General features: G+C 37.3%; 4 protein-coding genes across 6 annotated transcripts; 3 read left to right on the forward strand and 1 right to left on the reverse strand.

The window, feature by feature from the left end:
• Positions 1-957: 957 nt before the first annotated feature.
• LOC308700977 (UPF0461 protein C5orf24 homolog) lies at positions 958-3,091 on the reverse strand. Its single transcript, XM_081382942.1, has 2 exons — positions 2,921-3,091; positions 958-2,424 (listed from the first exon to the last, which is right to left on the reverse strand). Exons 1-2 carry the CDS (start codon positions 2,960-2,962, stop codon positions 1,819-1,821), a joined length of 648 nt encoding a protein of 215 aa, XP_081239068.1. The 5' UTR covers positions 2,963-3,091; the 3' UTR covers positions 958-1,818.
• Positions 3,092-4,064: 973 nt separating this feature from the next.
• Positions 4,065-13,447, forward strand: ppp2caa (protein phosphatase 2 catalytic subunit alpha a). Of its 3 annotated transcripts, none has more exons than XM_081382939.1 (8): positions 4,065-4,271; positions 8,426-8,462; positions 9,610-9,819; positions 9,919-10,092; positions 10,219-10,308; positions 10,426-10,587; positions 12,388-12,506; positions 12,628-13,447. In XM_081382939.1, the coding sequence occupies exons 1-8, from the start codon at positions 4,201-4,203 to the stop codon at positions 12,698-12,700; spliced, it is 936 nt and encodes a 311-aa protein (XP_081239065.1). In that variant the 5' UTR covers positions 4,065-4,200; the 3' UTR covers positions 12,701-13,447. The 3 variants fall into 3 exon arrangements, with proteins under 3 accessions (XP_081239065.1, XP_081239067.1, XP_081239066.1); XM_081382941.1 differs by having other exon boundaries at positions 4,065-4,266; positions 8,427-8,462; XM_081382940.1 differs by lacking the exons at positions 4,065-4,271; positions 8,426-8,462 and adding an exon at positions 8,183-8,313.
• Positions 4,265-7,529, forward strand: LOC308700978 (uncharacterized protein). The gene is made up of 5 exons (XM_081382943.1): positions 4,265-4,570; positions 5,397-6,030; positions 6,283-6,379; positions 6,461-6,614; positions 6,939-7,529. The coding sequence occupies exons 2-3, from the start codon at positions 5,724-5,726 to the stop codon at positions 6,288-6,290; spliced, it is 315 nt and encodes a 104-aa protein (XP_081239069.1). The 5' UTR covers positions 4,265-4,570; positions 5,397-5,723; the 3' UTR covers positions 6,291-6,379; positions 6,461-6,614; positions 6,939-7,529.
• A 1,305-nt stretch (positions 13,448-14,752) lies between the features above and the next one.
• sfxn1 (sideroflexin 1) lies at positions 14,753-25,015 on the forward strand. Its single transcript, XM_081382518.1, has 11 exons — positions 14,753-14,843; positions 18,898-19,067; positions 19,187-19,357; positions 19,503-19,601; positions 19,707-19,782; positions 20,074-20,159; positions 20,800-20,927; positions 21,836-21,885; positions 22,081-22,130; positions 22,231-22,278; positions 22,376-25,015. Exons 2-11 carry the CDS (start codon positions 18,904-18,906, stop codon positions 22,470-22,472), a joined length of 969 nt encoding a protein of 322 aa, XP_081238644.1. The 5' UTR covers positions 14,753-14,843; positions 18,898-18,903; the 3' UTR covers positions 22,473-25,015.
• Positions 25,016-25,105: the final 90 nt, after the last annotated feature.

The raw sequence follows: 25,105 nt of genomic DNA on the forward strand, positions 1-25,105 counted from the left end.
TTTTTATAGAAAATGGTGTCTCATAGGTCGACCTCTAATATCTTATTTTTAAATACTAATAAACCTGAATTAGATACCAACAAAATGGGGGAAACTGTCCCCACAGAATTCAATAGCAAAAAAAAATGTAGCCTAATTAATTTCTGTAACAATGGAATAGTTATTTGTAGGCTATCCAGTGAATAAATAATATCTCATTAAAATTAAAATAAATAAAAAATATAAAATAAAAACGATAGCCAATTAATCGTTACTGGATTAGTCAATAGTAATTAAAAAAACGCTGTGTACTACTAACATAGAAACTGATGACAGTTAGATTAAGGGAATACATGTTAAAATGGCTTGCCACATACATCAGTCAACCTCTATTGTGTCATGAGATCAAATGTAACTCATTTTTAGACCTATTACCCATACGAAATACGGTAGATATAGAAGTGGCAATATATTTGCAATTAAAAAACTATAATAATTTATCAACTTTCCCTTTTCAGAATTTGGTCGTTATAGCTTATCCGCAGTCAGTGTTTGTATAGACACTGATTTAAAACCAGAACAAAGACAGTAGGAGAGAACCCATAATTTGGCTGCTGTTTCTATAAAATTTTAGTTAGTTGAACAAGAATGTAAAACTTTTATTTTACCTTACTATATACAATTATGTGCATTGAAGTGTTTATGTAATTAATGTTCAAGGCAGTATTTTAGTAATGTGTTTTGTCTTAGAATATTTTTGAATAGTTTCCTATCCAGCCAATGCAAATTCATTTTTTTTTTTTTGTCTACGTATATTTTATTATTGAAACAGTTAGTCATACATTAATACTAGAGTCACATCATAAAGAGAAATTTTAATACCAAGTCAATTGGTATTTAAACATTTTGTAAATCATCTCTTTTTTTGTATAGAAATGTGGTTCAGCAGTTTTTCACACAATTTATATTTTTGGAGTGATAATTGTTTATTTTTATCAGATCAGGTGTATTCAATTACACAAAACTGAGACTTGTTTTATCCCAGCGGTTAAAAAAACAACAACAGTAACATGGTATGTTAAATGGGATTATTAATCAGCAAAACAATTTTGGGTGGAACAGTGCACACTGGCTGATATAAACTCACAGTTATATTTACAAAAGCATGTGTAAAGGTTATGCCATTGCTGAAATCTGTGATTTGACTTTTTATCAAAAATCCACATCATCCTCTGTCTTAAAAGGGCACCAGACATTTCATAAATACAACAACAACAACAACAACAAAAAAGATAAACATATTGTTAGACATTACAAACAAGAGCACTTTCACATACACATCAGGGGAACAGAGGAATTATTACTGCTGATCAGATTTTTCAAGTCAAATGCTATGTCCTAAAATCTAGAGTGAAACAAACCAGGTGTGATGAAGACTGTAACTTTACATCAAAACCTTTATGGAAAAGGTAAAGTTAAATGTAAAACAACACAATTGAAGTTTCTCTACATTTCACTTGAGCAAAGTCTAAGGACCAAAAAGATTAATATGTGTTCAATACTGTAACTTTATTTCACAATACTACCGTCATGCACATCTGTACAATAGGATAACGTACGTCATAGCGAGAAAGGTAATGCTAATGGTCTTTGGAAAAAGATACACAAAAGGATAACACTGGCACATACACATGAGTTTAGGTATCAAAATCCATCTTTTTTTTTCTTCTTTTTTTTTTGTTCCTTGCAAGAGTTTGACATTGCAAACACAATTCACTGTGACTTTGGACATGCACCCACATCCCTAGTCCCTCCTTGCAATAAATAAAAAAAAGGTTTTCACTCTGTAGTGTCTTTCTCTTTCACAGCAGCTTCGCACAAGGCCCTCTTCTGCATCATGGTGTAAGGGAACGGTGCACCATTGCAGGCGCCATAGTCCAGTTTATTAAGCCTTGATAGTGTTTTGATGCTGCCTGGAGGCCTACCTGGGCTCACCTTGTAGCCTGCAGCTTTGGTAGTGCCCAGTGGCCTTCCTGGGCTGGTTTTAAAACCTGCTGCTCTGGTGGTCCCAGGCGGTCGTCCCGTACTTGTCCTGTACCCTGCAGACTTAGTGGTACCTGAGGGCCTGCCTCGTCGTCCGGACTTCCCAAGGCCCTTCTTTTTCTTAGAGCCCTCTGGAGCATCTGCACCCCTCATTCGAACGGTTTGGGAGTGAAATTCATTCTGGGAGTCTTGCATCTGGCAAGACATGGGCTTGATCATGCTCTGTGGCAAGGGGGGCAAGTTTGGGAGTGGCAGTTGTAGCGAGGGAGGTGGGACAGTGGGGTAAAATTTGTTGGACTGTGAACTGCACAACTCAAAATGACTGGCTGGGTGTTGCCCATCATCCCCAATGCTACCCAGACCATAGTCGTTGCTGTTGCTGGCTACTTGGTGCATCATTTTCTGTTCAAATAAAATACATTTTAAAACGTTAGATTGGAAAAAGATAGAGTGGTTGGTAAAATGTTTATTTCTATTGTAAAATAACAACCGAATATAAAAGTATTGCAATTTATACTTTCCAAACATCTACAACAACGAGCGCGTGCATCGCAACTGAGTGATTGACGACGTCAATCAAAAAGAAAACAACAGGCCTGTTCAATTAACCATGGAAAGTTATGCAGAGAGAGTCGAACTATGGAAACAGTCAAACTTTAAGTATGTCACAATGTACAGCTGGATAAGCAAACACAATGTTTTATCACAAAAAGCCAGGGACCGCAGAATATCTCTTATGCAAGTCCATCGTTGTCCTGTCATTCTGCACGTTTGGTATCTTGTTTTCCCTGCGCTATTCGGTTTTTAATATATAATATAATAGTCTAAAATAAAACGAAATGTAATATAAATTAGATGTAATTTTGCGTTAAATAATGCAATGAAGAAAGTACTTTACCTCATCTGGAACGCGGATCACGGAATGTAATGGGTTAAACATGAAACAGATCTATCTTCCATTCTTGAAAGCAAAAGCATCATTTTATTAACGCACTAATATGCACATTCTTGAAGCGCAAGATGCTTTCTTTCCGAACGATCGTGCTAATTCTGGTTTAAGGGATGGATATTTTTTCCCTGAACCGCTGAGGTTTAAAGCTGAAAGGCAGCCATTTTCACTAGAAAAAATAATAAAATAGTATGAATTGCTTATACGCATGCGTCAGCTACTGATAGGAATTTATACTGTTCTTCAGCAAATACCAGAAGGCCCTGGTGTCAGCTCACGCGCCACTTTTGTCCTCGATATTCATTCATTTATATGAAAAAATTTGGTGGTAAAAAATATATTTTTTAATTATTATTTCTATTAATTTAAGTCAGATTTGTGTTTAACGAAAAGCTCATTTATTGTGAGAGCTTACAGAGAAGAAAGCGCAGTCAGTTCGCCGTCACAGAAATAAAACAAACTATAGATATATGAGAAAATATATATTTTTACCATAACCACATTATAATGTATGATATCGTTAAATCAGTATATGGATAACAAAGTGTAAATAAAGAATGTTAAAGAGCATAATAATAATAACAACTCAACATTATTATGATTATTTACACCAGACAAACCTATGTAGCAGTTCTCAAATTACTGTAATTCCCCTTGTACATCAGTTGGCGGCACTAAACGCACAAGAGACAATAGATCTGCGACAAATGCTACTATGGCGAAAACTGCCCTGGTCAATATTAATAAGGTCAGGCTGACGTTCATTGACAGCCTTCCTATTGCGAACGCCTAATTTATAAATATGAATTAGGTCATAAAGGTGCGGCATCGTAATCTACCAATGGACCAGGTTTGACTGCTTAATATTAAGCCTCAAGCCTTCGCGATAGTAGGATTCGTTATTTTGAATGCGGATTAGGTGACGTCAAGCTACATGAGCGGATTCTTCGCCGCTGCTGCGCATCATAACCAGAGTCTGACCGAAATCAAAGGAGCTTTCAGGCTGTAACGTTAGTTTTAATCGTTTACTTCTCACAAAGAGCTGCAATCATCGTTTTATTCTTGAGGGAGTCAAAGTTTCAGGCCATTTCAAGTAATCAAGGAGTCGACAGCTTCATTTTAAACTGGGATTGATTACTTTGACGCATGACGCCAAACCCATATAAAGCATTTTGACTCGTTTCACCTTATTTTTAACATTACTTGCATGATTTAAGGAAGTGTCGAGAATGGACGAGAAGGTATTCACGAAAGAACTGGACCAATGGATCGAGCAACTGAACGAGTGCAAACAACTAGCAGTTCCGCATCACAATCCGTACACTAAATCTCGCTTCCGGGCACGTAAAAACGTCAGAGCGACCCTTAACGGATTAGACCAATGAACTTTTGATGTGTCATTTACTGGGGGAGGGTCTTGTCTTCGTTTCTTAGCTTTGATTGGTTTATTTTTGGCCTATGAAATGCTCGTAAATGGCGATTTGCTTGAGGCGGCGCTGTGTGGGGAACTATGTTACGCGTCACAAGATTCCGTACAGTCATGTTGGGAGCGTAACATGAAACCGTACAACGGGGCGTCATGATTTCAACGACGTGAAGGTATCGTTTCTATATAAATTTATGTGAATTACCTTAACTTTTGCTGTTTGTTACTTCATATGCTATGTATATTATCTGTTGTCAGGCCGAAAAAAACGTTTTGAATGTGTATTTAGTTTCAGTATAAACGTGCACGTGTTTTCAACGGTGCGTAGGTAGCTGTTAATGTTTTATTTGACAAACTTAGCTTCTGCTGTTTATTATTTGATAGGCTGTGTGTATTATGAAAGCTTGTATCCTCCACCAAAAGTCCTTCATTAGATCATCATTTAGTTTCAGTAGTTGCTATATATATTTTTCTGAGGTAAACCCGTCAATAACCCGTCAATAACGGTCACTGTTTCAAACATGGCTTTAGGTTTTAGGAAACTGTGTGCTACAAGAAAACACTGAAGCACTTTTGATTTTGAAAAATGTTTTAGGAACATGAACACATTTATTAAAACACATAAACAAAGAATGCAGTATATATATATATATATATATATATATATATATATATATATATATATATATATATATATAAAATAAAACAAAATATGTAATTGATATATGCTATATAACAAAACTATATACAAAACTATTATTAAAACAAAGAATGCAGTATATATATATATATATATATCAAATAAAACATGCAATTGATATATGCTATATAACAAAACTATATACAAAACTATTTACAAACACATTTACAAATCCCGACTCGTGGCACACTCCCTGCACAGCCATGCCTCCTCTGGTACCACATGAGTGACACACTCAGTGTGGTACCAGAGGGTGCAATTTTCGCATTGCACCCACTCCAGTATTTCTTCTGTTCCAGATCCTGGGGGGCTTGGGTGCTTGCACGAGGCACAGATGTCATTTTGGAGCCGCTCCTGCTCCCTCTCTCTCCGTAGTCTTTCTCTCTCTTGTTCCCTCTCCCTCTGCTTCTCTCTCTCTCTCTGCTCCTTCCCCCTCTCTCTCTCCCTCTCTCTCTCCAACTTCTCCCTCTCTCTCTGCGCCTTCTCCCTCTCTCTCTGCTCCTTCTCTCTCTGCTTCCTCTTCTTCTCTTCCTCCATCAATGCTCTCCTTTCCTTGACTTCCTCCATCCTCCTTCTCTTCGCCTCCTGCTTCTCCCTCTCTTCCCTCTCCTTCTCAGCTTGGTGAGATGCGAACTCGTCACTGGTTATGCAGCGTGCTCCAGCAGGATGATGTCGGGAGGGGCTGGGTGGACCTGGGCCGTGGAGATGGTGGTGCTAGGAGGGGCTGGGTGGATCTGGGCCAGGGCGATGGTGGTGCTAGGAGGGGCTGGGTGGATCTGGGCCAGGGTGATGGTGGTGCTAGGAGGGGCTGGGTGGATCTGGGCCAGGGTGATGGTGGTGCTAGGAGGGGCTGGCTGGACCTGGGCCGTGGAGATGGTGGTGCCAAGAGGGGCTGGCTGGACTGCCACTGGAGGGATGATCATCATCTGAAATGTAAATTAGTGAGATAAAGATATTAGTATATCTGGGCCTATTTATATAATATAAAGATATATTATCTGTAATATTAAATGATTAAAATATTAAATATGTATTTCCATATTAAATATTATTATTTACCTGCCAAATATTAAAATATATTTAATATCCTTACATTATATCTAATATAAAGATATTAGTAAATTATTGTTTGCATTGTTTCTATTGCATTTATGCAGTGTCTATTTTTGGTTGTTGTGTTTGTAGCTACCTGATCACTGTCCTCCAGTGCGTGCCTGTTCAGGGGGAACAAGCCTGTCAACCGGAACCCCTTCTTTATGTTCTCCACGGTGGCCGCCTTTGGGTAAGCAAATTTTAATATCGAGGAAAAATGCTTTTTCCCCAGGACAAGGTCTCCCCTAACCAGGCCCATATTTGTTGCCAGCTTGGTGAAGGCCTCTTTCAGTGGCCCGAAGAGGGACACATCGAGGGGCTGAAGGGCATGGGTGGTGTGGCTTGGCAGGCACACCACCTCCACACCATTGCCCCGACAGAGGTCCACCACGTCCTTGGACATATGGGTCTCGTGTTGGTCGCAAGTAAGCAGGAGTGGACGCTCTGCCGGAGCATGTTTCAAGAAATGTTCAATCCACCTCACAAACAGGGGCCCATCCATGTAGCCCTTTTCACTGATGGCGTACAGGGCGTTTGGGGGGCCATCTAGCGCATAGCTGTTACTAGGCAGGCATTGAGCATATATTATCATGGGAGGGATGCTCACACCTGCCGCGCTAGCACAGCAGTGGACACTGATGTGCTCCCTAGTAACCACAGTTTGCCGATACACATGTTTTTGTCCCCTCTGTGCATAAACTTTCTCCTTTCTGCTTTTTTGTTTGTCCCCAAAACCTGTTTCATCACAGTTGAATACCAGGTGAGGACAATCATGCCAGCTCTTCTCTGCGAACATGGGCTCCAAAATGTTGAAGAGTGCCTCCACCCGAGGCACCGTCACACCAAAGACCCTCTGCCGGTCCAGGGGGTCGGGGGTCCTGGCCGACAGCTCCGGATGGCGTTCCCGGAAACGGCACCACCACATACGGCTCAGACCATGTTCGAAGTTCACCATTGTCTGGCGTCCTGAGGCCTTCACAATGCCAGTGGCCATCAGCGTTGCTACGGCCCTTGTCACGGGGAAGCCGTGCCTGCCCATCCATATGATATAAGCAACTAAAGATGCCTCTTCCTCCGGGAGGAGGGCACGGCTGGGGTGGGGCTGGTAGGTGTAGCGGCCTCGTCGATGGTCCTGAAGAGTGTTGTGGGGGATGCCGTAGCGGGCCCCCACCGTTCTCAAGCTCCCCCCTGCTTCCAGCTCCTCCAGGGCCACCTTCATGTCCTCTTCGGACCATTTTTTATAACCTTTGTTTTGTTTTGGCATTTTCTAAAACACAAACGTTTTTTAGTTTTCTGTTTTGTTTGATTTAAAAAAATGATTAATAAATGGTTCATTCATTCACCTGTGCATTAAGTTCTTTGCTATCAAAATGTTTACATTTGTCTTGGGTGGCTTACATTATAGCTATGTATATAAACTTAATAAAATGGGTATAACAATGTTTATTCATGTATTCATTAGTTAGTTCTTTGAGATCACTGAGTTGAAGCAAAATGTATGTGTTAAAAGCATTTAGCTGCTAGCAGCGCTGTTCATTGAAGTGTACAAAAGCTGTTTCTAGCGCACGTCAAAGTGCACGCCAAAGTGCAGTTTCTTCTGCTTAAGCTAGCTTGCTACTTACTTCGTTTATGGACACTCTGCCTCATCGTGCAGGGTGTCTTATAGTAGTTAGATTTCATTATGACACAATTTACTTCACATTTGACTCTTTGGTTCACTTTAAAGACCTTATATCGCTGATCTGCAAAATATTGTTCATTACAAAAATGGCGCGTTCAGTCACCTCAGGTCGTTTACAAGACCTTGTGAGCATAGTTTTTAAACCGCCGTTTAAAATGGGATTTTTTATCCTTATAACACACATTTTAGGTTACAAATGTTAAATACCCAATAGCCATTACATTTAAATTCAGTACTATAGACCACATGACCAAAACTTCATTCATTTCATTCGCGGACTCTCTTCCCTCCTTCGCCGGAGTCAACGCGAGATCCCCGCCCACTGCCATTTTAAAATGCCCCTCGGGTGTCATTGTACTTACCGGTCAAATGCCGTCTTCAAAGGGCGTGGACTTCAACGATGCGTGAAGAAGATTAAAGAGGACAAAACACAGTTTCCAGAGGTATTTATAACTTTATTTGACCTGGAAGTGATTCATTGTACATTTGATTCAAAGCGTCACTGTACGGATTCATGTTACGGAAGAGCCGCTGTACGGATTGTGATGCGGAACTGCTATCGGAAAACCAAGTGAAGATTTTATGCGAGAAGGTGAGTGACGATCATCGTCACCTGTGTCAGTGTTGCATTGAATGTTAAGGTTAAAACACGTGTTATGACAGGCGGCCCATGGGTGCAGCTGCAGACTGTAAATTTGTTATCGGCTCAGAGACAGTTGCAGTGCGCCCTTCCCACTGGCCGCAATCCGAAGATGGCGGTGCCGAATTATTCTATTATTGGCCGTCTGTGCGCCATGAATGTGACTATTGGTTGTCGGCTGTGGAGCGCAGTTAGCAACCGGAGCTCCTCAGGTTATGCCCACTTTTGTTATTCGTTGTCAGGCAGAGATTGGGGTTTGTCTTTGCTTTCTAAGCCAACATGGGACGGTAAAGGTCCAGATACGCCAACCTCAGAGGGGGAAACAACAACGAAAAAAAAAAAACAAAACTAATTTTGTGTCGTATTTAAAATATGTTGTTTTAATGTGGTAAAAACAAAGCCATTCTTGTTGCTTAGCAATATTATAACTGCCCATTATTTCAAGTGCGCATCTAGAAGTAGTCCACATGCATTAATCAGTATGTCCTTATTCTTTTAAACCATTTTTTTATGTTCTGCTGTAAGTTTTATCCCCCACAATGTAACAAAAAATTGTTTCCTTAAATAGTTGACCTAAAATTGAAATTCTGTCGTCAAGTACTCACCCACACAATGTTCAAGCCTGCATGATTTTCTTTTTTCTGTGGAGCACAAAGGGAGATCTGCCTCAGTTTGTATTGTGGAAATAAAATTTATATTTTCATATGTTAAAATACATTAATAACAATAACAGTTATTATTATTATTACAAATGAATTTAGATACCACTTAAAGCACATTTGGTTACTCTTTATTTTACAGTGTCCTTGTTACATGTTACATATAGGGACTGTATGATTAACTATAATATATATATAATTACTCTGTAACACAGACACCTTAAAATAAAGTGTAACCGCACATTTGAAGGCTATTAGACAAACATTGTTTAGTGTATTTAGTCCCTCTTAATTTGTTTCCAAGAACACATGCCATTATTATTAATCACTGGTCCGTGACTACATTGCCACCCACAGTTTGTTAGAAATTTTAAATGCACTTTAGGTTAATAGTTGAGACCATTTCTTGTTGTCTAAACTGCTTGTTTTATCTATTGCAGGCTAAAGAAATTTTATCCAAAGAGTCAAACGTCCAGGAAGTGCGTTGCCCGGTCACAGTATGCGGAGATGTACATGGCCAATTTCACGATCTTATGGAACTGTTTAAGATTGGGGGTAAATCACCAGATACTAATTACCTATTTATGGGAGACTACGTGGATAGAGGTTACTATTCAGTCGAGACAGTCTCACTGCTGGTGTCTTTAAAGGTATGTGACAGCTTTAACATTGATCTGAAGTTACTAATACAAGAAAATGTGAATTTGCATTGTGTTAATGGCTTGTTTTTGTAATTGTAAATCCTGCAGGTTCGATATCGAGAGAGAATCACCATCCTCCGCGGAAACCATGAAAGCAGACAAATCACACAAGTTTATGGCTTTTATGACGAGTGCCTGAGAAAATATGGAAATGCGAATGTTTGGAAATATTTCACAGACCTCTTTGACTACCTTCCTCTTACAGCCCTCGTAGACACACAGGTAAATTGGTTGGTGATTAACAGTAACAGTATTTCATCCATTGTAACGGTCTTATGACATTTAGATCATTAGTAATTTGAGTGCGCATTAAGCTTAAACCCAACTCTGTTTGCTCTGTCTGCACAGATTTTCTGTCTCCATGGAGGATTGTCACCTTCAATTGACACACTGGATCACATTCGCGCATTGGACCGGATCCAAGAAGTTCCCCATGAGGTATAAATTCCACCTGTGAATATCAGAAAGATGTATAGTGTTACTTTAATATTCAACATTATTAAGAGTCCCAGCTGTGAATACTACTCACAGGAGCTTATGAAATCTTGTTGGCAGGGTCCCATGTGTGATTTGCTATGGTCCGATCCGGATGACCGTGGAGGTTGGGGGATTTCCCCCAGGGGGGCTGGGTACACGTTTGGCCAGGACATCTCAGAAACATTTAACCATGCCAACTGCTTGACTCTGGTCTCAAGAGCTCACCAGTTAGTGATGGAGGTAAAAGAGAGGTTGATTACCAATGTTTATGTAGAGAAAAAAAAAATCTAATATGTGTGTTTGTGTGTGTACAGTACTGTGCAAAAGTCTTAGGCAAGGGGTTTTAAGCCAGCTATTTATATCTTTTGCTGTAGTGTGTAAGTGGGAAATGTCAGTTTACATTTCCGAACATTCATTTTGCCATTAATTGCAATAATCTAGTGAGATTTTTGTATGCGTAAGGAGTCCGACTGCTCCGCATGGAGATCAGGGCCCGTATCCATAAAGATTCTGAGAATCCTCTCAGAGAGCTCCTAACTTAACCTAAAAATTCCTTGCCAGGAGTTTTAGCTTAGAAGTGATTCCAGAACATTTTCAGTGAACTCTGAGCAAGGAATGGATGGAAAATCCTATCTTAGTGAGAGGTGTGGTTGACCCCGTTGCTAGGTATGAGTCATCATTTCAAAAGCCGTGATTGGTTGATCCTACAAGTTTGATGAAAATGAACTTTTGGTGATAATGAGCAAAGGATGTACCCTCAAATCAATAAACATAATTATACACTCTAATCTTATGCAGACTGTAATTGTAAATAATATTTCACATTCAAGAAAATATCTGGAAAATGAATAGTAAGCTGTAGGGGTTATAGCCTAACATTAGAATCTAAAATATGTGAAAACTTAAGCTCATTACACCCTGTTCAAATAATGATTTGTGTCTTATTTGCTCATATTAATATCCTAGCTGGCATATTTTGTACTTTCACTCCCATATGGACCCCATTGAAAACAAGATGGCCTATCTCAAGGGGCTGTCCTTAATGAAGTAGAAATTGCAACGTTACAACTCAGTGTGGTCTTAACGAGGGTAACACGGCTCAGCTTTTATCAATGTCTGTGATTGCTGGCTGGTCTATTTATGAAGGCTTGTTAACAAATATCCTACAAACACAGAGAAAATGGAGAAAAAAAGGAATCGCAAGCCGAACTGGACTGAGGAGCAAGGTTTGTTGCTGGCCCAGTTGGTGAACGAACATAAAGGTTGCCTCCTCTGTTGGCCATTTTGTGCAGCTGCTTAGGGGAACTCCTAAGCCACTAAAAGTCCTCTTCCCTGCTCTTAGCAGATCTCGCCTTAGGAGCCCTTTTAAGCGCTAGGAATCTTGAGGAATAGCTTTTATATTAACTGGGATTTTCGCATCACTTTTAGGGGAAATTCTAAGAAAACGTCATGACTCTGAGAATTTTCTTAGAATTTGGCCGCTAGGAGCCACTTTTTGCACAAAAATTCTTTAGGGAGACGGGCCCTGGTCTCACCATATATCATATATATATATATAGAGAGAGAGAGAGAGACAGATAGTTAGAAAATATATATATATAAAAAGCAGCATTATTATATTAGATAGAGATACTACGTGAACTATATAGAGATACTATTATAGTTTTTATATTCAGATTTTCCAGTTTAATTAAAATTTTAGTTAAAATGTTAGTAATTTTGTTTTGTAATATGTCCATATAGTTTTTATTAATTTTTATTTCAGTTTTAATTTGAGTTATTTTAGTTCATTAAGTTAAACTAAATGAAAGTAAGAAATCTTGCCTTGGCTATAATAATATTATATATATAATATTATTATATTTCAGTTAACGCTCATTTTATTTCAAGTAACGTATTTTTTTTTTATGGTTTTGGTTTTAGTTAACTACAATAACCCTAAAGTTATTACATTTATTGAATTTGTAGCTCATGGATAATAACAGACCTACTAATTGTTGATAAGCTACTGGCTAATATATTTTTAAAACATTTTCACAGGGTTATAACTGGTGTCATGAACGCAATGTGGTAACGATCTTCAGCGCACCCAATTACTGCTACCGATGTGGAAACCAGGCTGCGATCATGGAACTTGATGACACGCTGAAGTACTCCTTGTATGTATATGACAAACAAAGCATACTTTTTTTATTGATAATCCCCATTTCCTGTCCCTGTGTTACATTTCTCTGATTTTACAATGATGAACATTTATATTAACAGAATGATTTCCTTTAGTTTACAGTTTGACCCGGCACCACGTAGAGGAGAGCCTCATGTTACTCGTCGCACTCCAGATTATTTTCTGTAAAATGGGAAGGCTTTTTTTAAATTACAGTATTGCAGCACTATCAGTGGACTATCATACTACCAGTGGACAATGATTATTCATAGAAGACATGCTCATCTGTTAAAATTTTCTAACACAAACCCCTGTCCTTGGACCAAAACGTGCCATATCTAGTTACTGCAACAAGATAAATGCAGTAATCTCAACAAACACACAAAATGTAACTGTACTCTCTCATCTCCATCATGTACTTTTCACTCTTCTGTACTAAAAAAAACAGTTGTGTTTTTGATCAGGATGTAAGGGTTTCATCAGACTAATGGGTTTTTGTGCATTCTTCTGAAGCGCTGTGTTTTGGAATAACAATATTTGAATTTACCGGTACACACTAAATGCTTATGACTGGATAATGTACACGTTGTGATGAGCTTAAAATAGTGCTGTGTATTATAGCTGCATTTTCATGCTGCATGGCCTCGGGTTCACAGTGAGCTGTCATCTGGCAAATGTCCGATTGCTGTTTTAACTGATTGCCTACTGCAATGTTTGTTGCAGGTTGGTATGAAACACTTTAGGTTTAGTCTCTTTTCAATGTCCTTTAAGCACTTTTTCAATGCAGTATTTGTTCTTGTACTTAGTTTACAGAGCAGTGGTTTTGTTTGTTTCTGCTTTTGTATGTTACTGCATTATTTCCCAATACTTTGTAATTAAATTAGAGCACAATTAAATAGGGATTTGAACAGCAATAAAAATTCATGCTATTTATCTATGTAAAGTCTGTTTCTTTTTAGAAAAGAGCTGTAAAGGTATGTTCGTCCTCTGTTGTAGGATAGTGCAATATGTTATCAGTGTTGCTGATTGATTTGAATTGTTAGGTCATTCCTGTTATGCAGTACAGTTGAGCACTGTAACTATTTATATATATATATTTTTTTTTTTTATGTATTGGAATTCAAGCAAGTATTGGTTATAATAATATAATACAGCAGACTTTTAAAAAATGATCTGGCCAAGCTCAGGAAACATTAAAAATGAATAAGATGGAACCTAATGTTTTTTTATTGAAAATTATTTTCAATAATTTTATCTATGGATGGAATATTTTAAAGGAAGACTTCATAAAATCCAGAAAAATATCTAAAAACGTTAATTAAAAATGTATTAAAAATATTTTTTATTTAAAATTCACACCTATGCTCACTTACTTTCGATACATAAATAAAAAAGATTTACATGTTAAAAATGTGTGAGTTTAATACACAACATTCCAGACATGCCGACATGACAGTGCAATACATGACAGGGATTACTTGGTTGGTGTTTAAGATATCCGCTAGATGGAGCTATTTTCTCAGATCTAACTCTTGTTAATTACTGTCATAAGACTAAACAGCTAAACAGTTTTACATGGCTCAAAGAAGTTAATGGCATTTCGAAAATATTTTTTTGAAAGGAATTAAATTCGTCTCTTTCTGCAGAGAATCGATCCATACATTGATGCTAGGTTAAAGTGTTCATTAATAGCTTCTGTAATACATTGAAATGTACTTGCAAATTGGATTAAGAAATGACATACGAAAGTTAGTGCAATTACTTATTCGGTATGAGTGTCTGTTTACACAGATTTACACTAAGTGCAAATAGCCCGTTATTTGGAGAATACAACATTCATAAAAAAAGATGAATGATTTACGTTTTAGACAGACAACCAACAGTTAAAAATTAATGTCATAATAAACTGACTTGCCCAAGGCTTATATTAGACCTGATCTGGCGTGTTTGAAGATATTCAATTTCATGATCAAAATATTTTATTTCATTAGTTTTCATAGTAAAAGTCCTTTCGTTGACTGACTGACTGACTAATGTATTGTATTTAACTCCGTAAACGTAATCAACTAAAATTCCGTTGCCTCATTGGTTATTTTTTTTAACCAATGTCTTGGATCGCGACATAAATCTAATAGTCTCACGTTACAAATGTTTCCCAAGATATTGGAAACTTTTATTTTGAAATATCAGTAGCGCCGCTGGTTGGTTGGGCTTTTGCTGCAGCGTACTTCACGTTCATTCGTAAATACCAAATTAGCCTCGGTGCGCGAGACAGATATCTGCTGCGGATTGCTGTGATTTTGTCTGACGGCGGGCTTTGCACTGTTGCACTGTAAGTAACAGGACCTTTCGTTTTTTTTTCCCACGGATGTCATTTTCAAGATATATTTCTTTTTCTTTTTTTTTTTACTGGATGCATTAGAATGTAAAACCTTATGCTGCCAGTAAGTGGATTTGTGATGTGGCATCCAGAGGTTGATAAAGAGGTGCACAGCTGGAGTTGTACAGATGGTTTTGAAGATAAAGCTAAAACGTATTAAGACATTTATCATATGGAGCAACCCTCCAATATATATTTTTTATCATAATATTTAAACATATTATAATTCATATTTAGGACATATTGAAAGCCCCAATGGAAGCCACCCAACCGGTACCGACTGGTTTTGAAGCCATTCTTTGCCAATGGGCTACAATGATGATATTCTAACAATTGATTTCAAAACAAGACACCATCTAAATCATTCCATTTATCCCATATTGTTTTGCTCTTTAAAGAGCATCAATGTTTTAACACATCAAATAAAGCATTAAGATGCGTGAATGCATATTATTACTAGATTATTTAAATAATACAGAGTAATAATACAGTCATGAAAGCATACTATTGGGCAAGAAATGGGTTGTTTAGGGAAAGTGTCATAAACGCTGCGTCTCTGTTCAAAGTTCATTTCGGATCAAGAGGCCCGTGTATCGGTCAGTATCTTATCTCTCCAATCCATAGTGTGCACTAATGTTTTCATGTTTAGAAAGCACGATATGAATTCTTGCTTTGCAGCGATGTCTGATTCGTGAATGAATTGTTCTTTTGAGTCGGATCTTTAATTAATGAATCGGTTGCACAAGCAGTCAGAATGATTTGTTCACGAAATTGACTGAACGATTCATTTACGATTCAGTCCGAATCACCGAAAATCGTCTCTTTTAATTTGTAATGAGACATAAAACGACAGAATGAGCATTCGCGTAGACATGCGGAGCAGAAATAACTTACTTCATTGTCAAAAGCAGAAATATTCAAAATATATATTACAAATAAAATGTTAATAAAATGTTTAGAATTTAAGTTAAATGTTTTTATCAGTAGTTGGTTTTCTACATTGCTTGAAGTTTTAAACCACATCATTATTTTAAAAAAGTAATTAAAAAAAGCTATGTATCCCTAGTTGCCTACAAACCAAACGTTTGATGTTAGTGACCACGTGATGGCGTATCGCTGAATCCCTGTTATGTTTTTGAACCGGTTCTTTGAAACGAACTGTTCAAAAGAACCGATTAGCGAAAATGAGTCAGACTTTCTTTCACTAGCGTTTAACGCAGCGCAAACCAAAGCATCAGGCTCAAGCAGACTCAAGTGATCTCGTGCAAAACACTTGACTTGAACCATGATTTGATTTAAAGAGACACAAACCCACTTTTGTAGCCGTGTTTAAGTGAAACGCGTGATTTATTGTCCTCCCTTTAGCTGTCTTTGGTGTCTTCAAAACACTGTATTTTCTAAATAAAATTTCACCACGCTGCACATTTACAGCGTGTGGTTTATTTAATTTTGCCTTTGTGAATGCCTATTCTTGGAATATGCACATGCAAATAAATGGTTAAATCCTGTTTCTCTCCCCCCAGTTTTATCTTACATTCAACCTTGAAACACTTACTGAAATTGGTTTTCCTATTCGTCATTGGAAAGTTAACAAGGACAGTCAAAATCAGAAAGTTCGCAAGGACAGTAAAAATCCCCCCCAAATACTACCCTCGTATAATTTAAAACCCACATAGCTTTCTTTCTTAGTTAGGCAGAATGACAGCCTCAGTACAGTAATCTTCACTTTCATTGCATGGAAAATGATGCAATGAAAGTCAAGGACTGTCAGTTCTGCCATTCTGACTGATATTTTATTTGTTTTCCACAGAAGAAAGTCATACGGGTTTAAAATAAATGAGAAAGAGTAAATTGAAAGATTTTTTTGAGTGCACTACCCTTTTAAATTCATCAACCCCCTCCCCTGTGACTAAATTTCTAATCTTATACTTTTCACAATTGTTTATAGAAACACAGGCCGTATATACACATAGCTCACATGTAGCTGCTTTACATGGGGACTAGCAGAACCAAATGTCATTTTCAGAGTGACTGATGTTCGAACCTTTCTTTGCTTGGCTGGTCAGCTGTGTCTTTAGAAACTACATGCTGATTCAGCGGTGGCCTAATCGGGGGAGGAATGTCATGTGCAAGCATTATTCAGTTTTTTTTTGTGTGTTTTTTCTTGCTGGAAAAACAAAAAAGGCTTTTAATTCTCTCTATGTTATTTTAGTAAAGTCTTTTCTCCATATAAGACATAAAAAACTTACTTCTCACCAAGAAATGTACATTATCTATCAAAAGTCTGGGGCAAGTAATTATTATTATTATTATTTTGGGAGAAGACAATACTTTTATTCAGCAAGGATGCTTAAAATTGCTTAAAAGGTAAAAACATTTACAATGTTATAAAAGATTACCATTTCAAATTAATGCTGTTCTTTTGAACTTTCCATTTATCAAAGAATACTAGAATAAAGTATCACAGTGTCCACATAAATATTAAGCAGCACAACTGTTTTCAACATTGATAACAAGAAATGTTTCTTGAGCACCAAACCAAAATGATTTCTGAAGGATCATGTGACACTGAAGACTGGAGAAATGATGCTGAAAATTCAGCTTTGCCATCACAGAAATAAATAACAATTAATAAATTAGTTTTTAAAATATATTAAAATAGAAAATAGTTGTTTTACTTTTAAATGGTAATACCATTTCACAATATTAACATTCTTACTGTATGTTTATACAAATAAACGCAGCCTTTGAGAAACTTCTTTCAAAAACATAGAAAAACCTTCCCAGCCTTTTGAACGTTAGTGTACTCGCCATTATTCCAAATGTTGTAATTCTTCTGTGGAACAGAACAGAAGTAGTTTTTAAGAATCTTTCTTCAGCTTCTTGCTATACCAGTCATGTTACCATCATAATGTTTTAAAAATAACTTGTTTTCAGAGACATTTACACTAGGGTGGTCCTTATCAAGTCCAATTTTTTTTGTGTGCAAAATGTTAGTGTCTTAACCTTTTAAACTGTTCCTTTTAACTTCAAAATTAGAAATATGCAAAAATGTAGACAAAAAAAAAGATATTTAGAGGTAGCTCAATCATGTGGAAGATTGCCTATGTTAAGCTGTTAGGCGTTATTGTGATATGCAAGTAATATTAAAAGTTGCTGCAAATGAACTACATTTTATTGAAATCAGAGCAACACTGACATGACAACAATGACAACAATCTCAAAAAAAGCACAAAGTTTTCAACAATCCCTCATTTCTGATGCTCAGCAGCCAGTGTTGACTTTTTGCAGTCTGGATAGATCCGTCGGTGATCTTCCACCACGTGAAGGAGAAACTGCAATTGTTCTTCAGAGTGTGTGAGATAGCCATTGTATTCTTGAATCAGAGCCACTCCTCTCTCGGCGTGATCATTGACTACTTTCATTGCATGTATAATTGCCTGTGCCTCCTGATAATCTGCTTGATTCGGCCAAAGTTCCGGGTCAATTTCAAGGAACGTAATGTCATTTTTTAAACCAAAAAAATGTGCTCTAAACCCAAACAATAACCAAGGTGATCATCAATAGAAATATGTATTGATTCCACCAGGAAAGGTAAATCTGCTAAACCGGGTCATGGATGGATTAATTTGGATTTAGCTTCTACAATAAGTAAACTGAGATATGTGTCTAAAATACATATTTAGGAATATATGGTGCATTAGATGCTTTTATGGAGATTTTTTTGGAATTTTACTAGCCAGGTACAATACCAAATCAAATGATCTGTTTTTACGAAAATCATCAAAATCTCAGAAAGTTTAAAGCTATTGAGCTACCAGTAATTATTATGTTACTGCCATAAAAAATGGCATGCTGTATTTTCTTATATAAAGGAACAATTTGAAGGGTTAAGAGCATGACAATTGGAGACTTTAAAAATAAGGACCACCCTAATTTACACTGTTGTGTGTTAAAAGAATAAGTGAAGCGTTTCCAAGGTTTTAACAGTGAAATATGTTCACAGTGTACCATGGCAGCCGTGCTCTCCACCTCCATAAACATTAAAGAGCCACGCTGGGATCAGGGAACATTTGTGGGTCGCGCAAAGCATTTCTTCACTGTCACAGACCCTAGAAACATCCTCCTGTCGAATGAACAATTAGAAAATGCACGTCAGATTATTCAGGATTACAAGTAAGTCTCTACTCTGCATTTATTTACAGCATGTGCTTTTGTATAGGATTCATTGTTACATATGCTGAGTTTGCCAGATACCAAGTACGCCATCATCTTCCATTCTCTTATCCCTGAAGAAAAGGGGTGGTATCACCGAGTCTCACAGAAGATGAGCTATGGAGGGCGAAGTATGTTTTTGACTCGGCATTCCATCCAGACACAGGCGAGAAAATGCTCCTGATTGGTCGCATGTCTGCTCAGGTTCCTATGAACATGACCATCACTGGATGCATGATGACGTTCTACAGGTAAATCATGCTGGGTTTTGCTGTGTAATCCATTATTATAGTGGCTACAGTGTAGCTATAAGCTATATTTTTTCTGGATAATAAACAATTTCACCACATATAAAACTGAATATTTATACTCTCTCTCTCTCTCTCTTGCTTTTAGAACGACTCCAGCAGTTCTGTTTTGGCAGTGGATCAATCAGTCTTTCAATGCAATAGTCAACTACACCAACAGGAGTGGAGACGCCCCCATCACAGTAAAGTGAGAGGACTTTAGATCATGCATATGAATATTTGTTTCACTTTATGCAATTCTTATTTCAAATAATTTGCAATATCCCTAAATTCCTAATATATGTCCTTGCAGCCAGCTTGGCACAGCATATGTATCAGCCACCACAGGGGCCGTGGCTACTGCTTTAGGACTAAATGCATTAGCAAAGGTAATGGTCTGTCATGGCCAGTGCTCGAAGTGGGCCGGTACGGACCGGTACACAATACCGACACTTCTTTATTTTAACCTGTAGCCTACCCTCACTTTTTCTTGTGTACCGGCACTTCTCACATGTTGCCGGTACTCTGACCACTCTGAACGCGATTTAACCCCCCCACCCCACTTCGATCACTGGTTATCGCTTACTAACAAGTTTGAACTCTTTCACATCAAAGTATTCAATATTATGCTCAGTGCTCACTATGTGTTCAGTAATTATGTTTAATTTTCTGTCTTTCAGCATGTGTCCCCACTCATAGGACGCTTTGTGCCATTCGCTGCTGTAGCTGCTGCTAACTGTATCAATATTCCACTCATGAGACAACGGTAAATTATTATCTAGAACAAATCATTTGCATAAAGAGGTTTGACCTTATTTTACTCTATTGGTTGTTCGGTAGTCATGGAATATTGTGATCACAAAAAGATTCTCAATGCATCACAACGACTCCATTTATTTGATTAAAAATACAGTAATATTGTGAAATGTTATTACAATTTAATATACCTGTTTTCTATTTTAATGTATTTTAAAATGTAATTTATTCCTGTGATGGCAAAATTTTATCAGTGTCACATGATCCTTCAGAAATCCTTCAAATATGCTGATTTGATGCTCGAGAAACATTTATTACTATCAATGTTGAAAACAGTTGTGGTTCTTAATATGTTTGTGGAAACTGTGGTGTTATTTTTTCTCAGGATTCTTTAGAATTTCAAAAGAACAGAAATAGAACTCTTTCGTAACATTATAAATGTCTACTGTCACGATTGATCAATTTAATGCATCCTGGCTTAATACAATTATTTCCTTAAAAAGATAAAAATCTACTGACCCCAAACCGTCAGCAGTGGTTCAAAACAGTAATGTTCAAAACAGTAACGTAATATTGTGTGTTGCTGTTCATTTATAATAGACATGAAGTGAGTATGTCATATGGAGCGCATCTTTCCTTTTGTGTCTCAGGGAACTCAAACATGGCATTCCAGTAACAGATGAGAATGACAATCGGTTAGGAGAATCTTCAAATGCAGCTCAACAGGCCATTACACAAGTGGTGGTTTCCAGAATCCTCATGGCCTCTCCGGGAATGGGTTTGTTTACTCTAAAAGGCTTGAGATTGTCGTTCATTAAGCTGACATTTCACCTGTGCTTATTAAAGGTGCAGTTAGTGATTTCTGGATTGAAAGTAAATTATTAAAGGACTAAAACACACTTGTAGCCAATCAGCAGTATACAGTATACACTCATGATAGGGGAGAAGAGAGAGTGAGCAAGAGGGAGATTTGAAAAAAGACTGTAGAAAGAGAGATGGCTGAGAGACATTACATAAGAGAAAGGGTTAGAGGAATATTACTGGAAAAAGAAGGGTTGTGATGAGAGCTTTAGGACCTGTCCTGCGTTAATATTGAAAAGCTTTGCTAGCGCTGGAGAGACATTAGAGAGCGGGATGACTTGAAAACAGATGCTGAGGTTGCTTTGTATCTACTCCATATGTGAGTAACATTGGTTTTGCTACGTTTCACAGAACAAAGATATGCTGTTGTAGTAAATATTAGCTAGTTTTCAATGTCATTGTTTGTCTGGAGCTGCTGTGCTGCTCTTGTTTGTATATACTATAGTTTACTGTATGTAAAATACAATTTTTTTTGTATTTTTGTCCACTCGTTTATTAGTCATCTTTGTTTTATTTTCCGCGAAGCATGATTTTGCTTCACTCCACTCATGTTTGTGCATTTTGTGGGCGGAGCAATAAAGGAGGGTGTGTGTTTGTTTGGGTTAATATGTTTCTCAGAAATTGCTTACTGCACCTTTAAACCCAGAAATTAAGTCTAAGGATTTTATATATAATAAAATATGTGATATTAAAAATATCAGGTTTTTCATGAGTTTTCTCAAACTTTCAACCCCCATTGTCTTATGCAGACACAATGTTGCATATCTGGTTATGGGACACTGTAATTGCAAGCAAGTAATATAACTAATTGTTTTCGTCCTGTAGCAATCCCTCCATTTTTAATGAACTCTTTGGAAAAGAAGGCCTTCCTCAAGGTAATTTCAGAATTGCATTCTAAATGTTTTGTTTACGTGACTGAAAATCTTAATGAAAATTGTTCAGCCTTAACACATACCCGTCTACAGTGTCCAGTCTGCTTGAATGCTTTAGCCCTTACAATGGCCCCATAGAATCATGGGCTTTGTTGCCAGGTTGATTTTTTTTTTCTCTCTCTCTCTTTATTTTTTCAGAGGTTTCCGTGGATGAGTGCACCCATTCAAGTTGGCTTGGTTGGGTTTTGGTGAGTTGCCAAAGATAGATTGATGGTCTAATAAACTGTTATCTTCTGAAAGACATTCAAGAATTTGTGACCCACTCTTTTGTACTTTCTTTCCTCTTAGCCTCGTGTTTGCAACCCCATTGTGTTGTGCGTTATTCCCACAAAAGAGGTGAGAACGTTTTCAAAACAGTTTGGAACTAAATGCATGTATGTATTTATGAATAACTTCAGAAATTGCACTTCATAATTCCAATTTGTTCACACAGCTCTATGGCAGTGAGCCGCCTGGAGCCAGAGCTGCAGGAGAAGATTCGAGCCAGTCATCCTGGAATAGAGACGGTCTACTTCAACAAAGGACTGTAAAGACAAACGTTGGTGAATCTCCTCTCTACTGTAATGGTTTCACGTACCATCTAAAACATCTTTTTGTGTGCCAAAGTTCACCCGTTCCTCTCCAGGACATACCAACTCAGTCATTTTGTAGGGTGTTTTTACATTTTTGACCGTTTTAATTGTTTTTAAGCTAAATCCTTATTGTCGTTGCCAATTTGTGCCGGTCTTTTGTCTGACATGTATATGACGGTGCTCGCTACTGTATATACATTTAGTATTTTTTTTCATTTCTGAAATAATTCAGTTTGCTGCCAGATTATTGAAAATTATTATTCCATGTGCCACTCAATGTCATTTTCAGTAAGGATCAAAGATGGCAGATGTTGACCTTGTTTTTTTATTAGTCTGTATTGCATTGTTGTCAGTATTTCGTGTTTATCTCTTCATGATGGTTGCTGTTTATACAGTACTGCCAAATCTCATTTCAGTTACAAGAAAAGTCAAGGGACGTCTTTATGACAGTCGTGCAATCCGTTTAAAACGTTGCCAAATACAAACCTCTGCTGCAAATTTCCTTAGATCCAGGTTTAATAAACCGATAAACAACAGCACGAGTTTTAAGAAGAGTTTTATCTATTTTACTATCCTCAGTATTTGAGTTTCACTCTTAGGGTGTTATACAAGAATAGTGCGTATGTTCATATAATTTATTCTGCCTGTCGACGATGCATGAACAAACTTTTTGTAAGTGAAAATAGTGTGAGGTTAAAGTTCAACGTGTTCTCATTGACTGTTCCAAAGTCTATTCCTTTAGCAGTTCAAGGAAATGCATTGTTTTTCTACACAATCTTGTCAAACCTCACTTGTTTTCTGTTTAATGAATGGCCATTTACTTTGGTTCACCCTCCAAAAATTCTCATGAGCCATATTTTGTTACATATGTTAAAGTCCTCACACAAAACAATCAACATGAAACTTTCTAGAATAACTAATAGAATGCTAATGTACTAGTCTCATTTTCTGTATCCTTTCCCACCAATTTTGAGTAAGGACACAATCTGTATAACGATTTTATAAAAGTGTAGTGTAAATTTTCCATTTATGAAGTGCAACATTGCCTTTCCGTAAATCCTGTTCCTATTTTCCATCTACACTACATGGCCAAAAGTTTGTGGACAGCTCCTTCGAATAAACAGGTTTGGCATTTCTGAGGCCAAATCTTAATGCAACTGCATACAGTGACATTCTAGAGAACTGTATTTTAATCTTTATGCCCAAGATCCATAAAGAAATGACTTACCACCTTTTTTTGAACTATGTTGATTGGTCTGCACAAATCACCGTTCTTTAGGATGAATTGTAACACCGACTGTGAGCCCTGTCCCATCGCTGGATCTAACAACCTCGTAGAAAGCCGTCCTAGAAGAGTGAAATGTGGTATATTAGCAAACGGATCAGTTAATGTTTAATATTTTGAAATGGTGTATTGTGTACGGGTGTCCATGAACTTTTGGCTATGTTATATATTTTTAGAATTAATGATGTTAATCTTTGTGAACTTTCCATTAAATTGACTAAGTCTTCATGTGTTGAGGTATTTAAATATGTTTAATGTTTAATACGTAACGTACTAAGAGAGTGTAACAGCCTATGGATAGCTGTGTGTTGAGCGCTTTGATTAATGTTGTTGTTAGACTGTTGATGTGCCACATTTGTTCAGTTCATGAATGTAGTGTTGGCAGTAATGAAATCAAACTAAGAGCGCATACATTTCTGTGAATATGCTGGTGGTTATATTGGTAACCACTCTTTGTTTTTGTTCTAATTGTGAAAAACGGTCCTTGTTCTTCAAGATTCCCTTAAGGTTTTCAGTATTATTCATCATGATTGAAAGACAGTGTCTCTGTGGAAGACAATGGATAGAGAACAATTTTAGGTTTTTATCATGTGTTGGATATTATTTTGTGGTAAGATCGGGGTTATTAGCAACACAAACATTAACAGGCTGCCCCCCTCAACAAAGGTCCTGGGCAAGATAGGTGCTCAGATCTTTGATCGTTCCTATTGCATTTGAGAAACGTGATACTTATGGATCTTGTATCTTGCATGAATTGAATTCATAGGTGATTTGACAAAACTGCTCAAGGAGAATCACAACAGCCATGAGGATCTTTAGACAGGAAATTACAGCACACCTTCTTTTTTTTAACTTTATGAGGTTGTTGACTTTATTATATACTAAGTGAAATGCAAGTGAATATGTTCCCTTGTGCATTAAACACAGCATACCACTGTTTATTTCCTGATCCCATAATCAATAATTCAAGGCGTCTGCATACTTGGAACAAAACGGAATACTTTGGGGTGGCTCAGTAGTCTACTCTTTAAATGAACAAGTTGCTCTGATTCGTACAATAATTTGTTTACAGTGAATGAGACGGGTGTAAGATTTTCAAGATGAATATTTAAAAAATGTTTCTTATTTCACAGTGAATGGGGAAATTGTACTGTGTAGATTACACTGTACTGTGTGGATTACCTAAATAAAGAGTATTATAAAGCAATGGATCGTTTTTGCAGCTTGTCCTTATTTAGTTAACTTTTTAATGTGTCTCACTAGATTTTAGGCCTGTGTCTTTTCTTGCAGTTTTTCCTCAATATTA

Source organism: Scardinius erythrophthalmus, assembly GCF_964197995.2.
Source record: "Scardinius erythrophthalmus genome assembly, chromosome: 13".
Lineage (NCBI taxonomy): Eukaryota > Metazoa > Chordata > Actinopteri > Cypriniformes > Leuciscidae > Scardinius > Scardinius erythrophthalmus.

Excerpts from the sequence above, each read along its gene's own strand:
- LOC308700977 (XM_081382942.1), bottom strand. The coding sequence starts at position 2,962 with ATGTTTAACCCATTACATTCCGTGATCCGCGTTCCAGATGAG. Across the intron at positions 2,425-2,920 it reads TGATCCGCGTTCCAGATGAG|AAAATGATGCACCAAGTAGC; the intron begins GTAAAGTACTTT and ends TTATTTGAACAG.
- ppp2caa (XM_081382939.1), top strand. The coding sequence starts at position 4,201 with ATGGACGAGAAGGTATTCACGAAAGAACTGGACCAATGGATCGAGCAA. Across the intron at positions 10,093-10,218 it reads CAGCCCTCGTAGACACACAG|ATTTTCTGTCTCCATGGAGG; the intron begins GTAAATTGGTTG and ends CTGTCTGCACAG. Across the intron at positions 12,507-12,627 it reads GACACGCTGAAGTACTCCTT|TTTACAGTTTGACCCGGCAC; the intron begins GTATGTATATGA and ends GATTTCCTTTAG.
- LOC308700978 (XM_081382943.1), top strand. The coding sequence starts at position 5,724 with ATGCGAACTCGTCACTGGTTATGCAGCGTGCTCCAGCAGGATGATGTC.
- sfxn1 (XM_081382518.1), top strand. The coding sequence starts at position 18,904 with ATGGCAGCCGTGCTCTCCACCTCCATAAACATTAAAGAGCCACGCTGG. Across the intron at positions 19,783-20,073 it reads GACTAAATGCATTAGCAAAG|CATGTGTCCCCACTCATAGG; the intron begins GTAATGGTCTGT and ends TCTGTCTTTCAG. Across the intron at positions 22,279-22,375 it reads GCGTTATTCCCACAAAAGAG|CTCTATGGCAGTGAGCCGCC; the intron begins GTGAGAACGTTT and ends TTGTTCACACAG.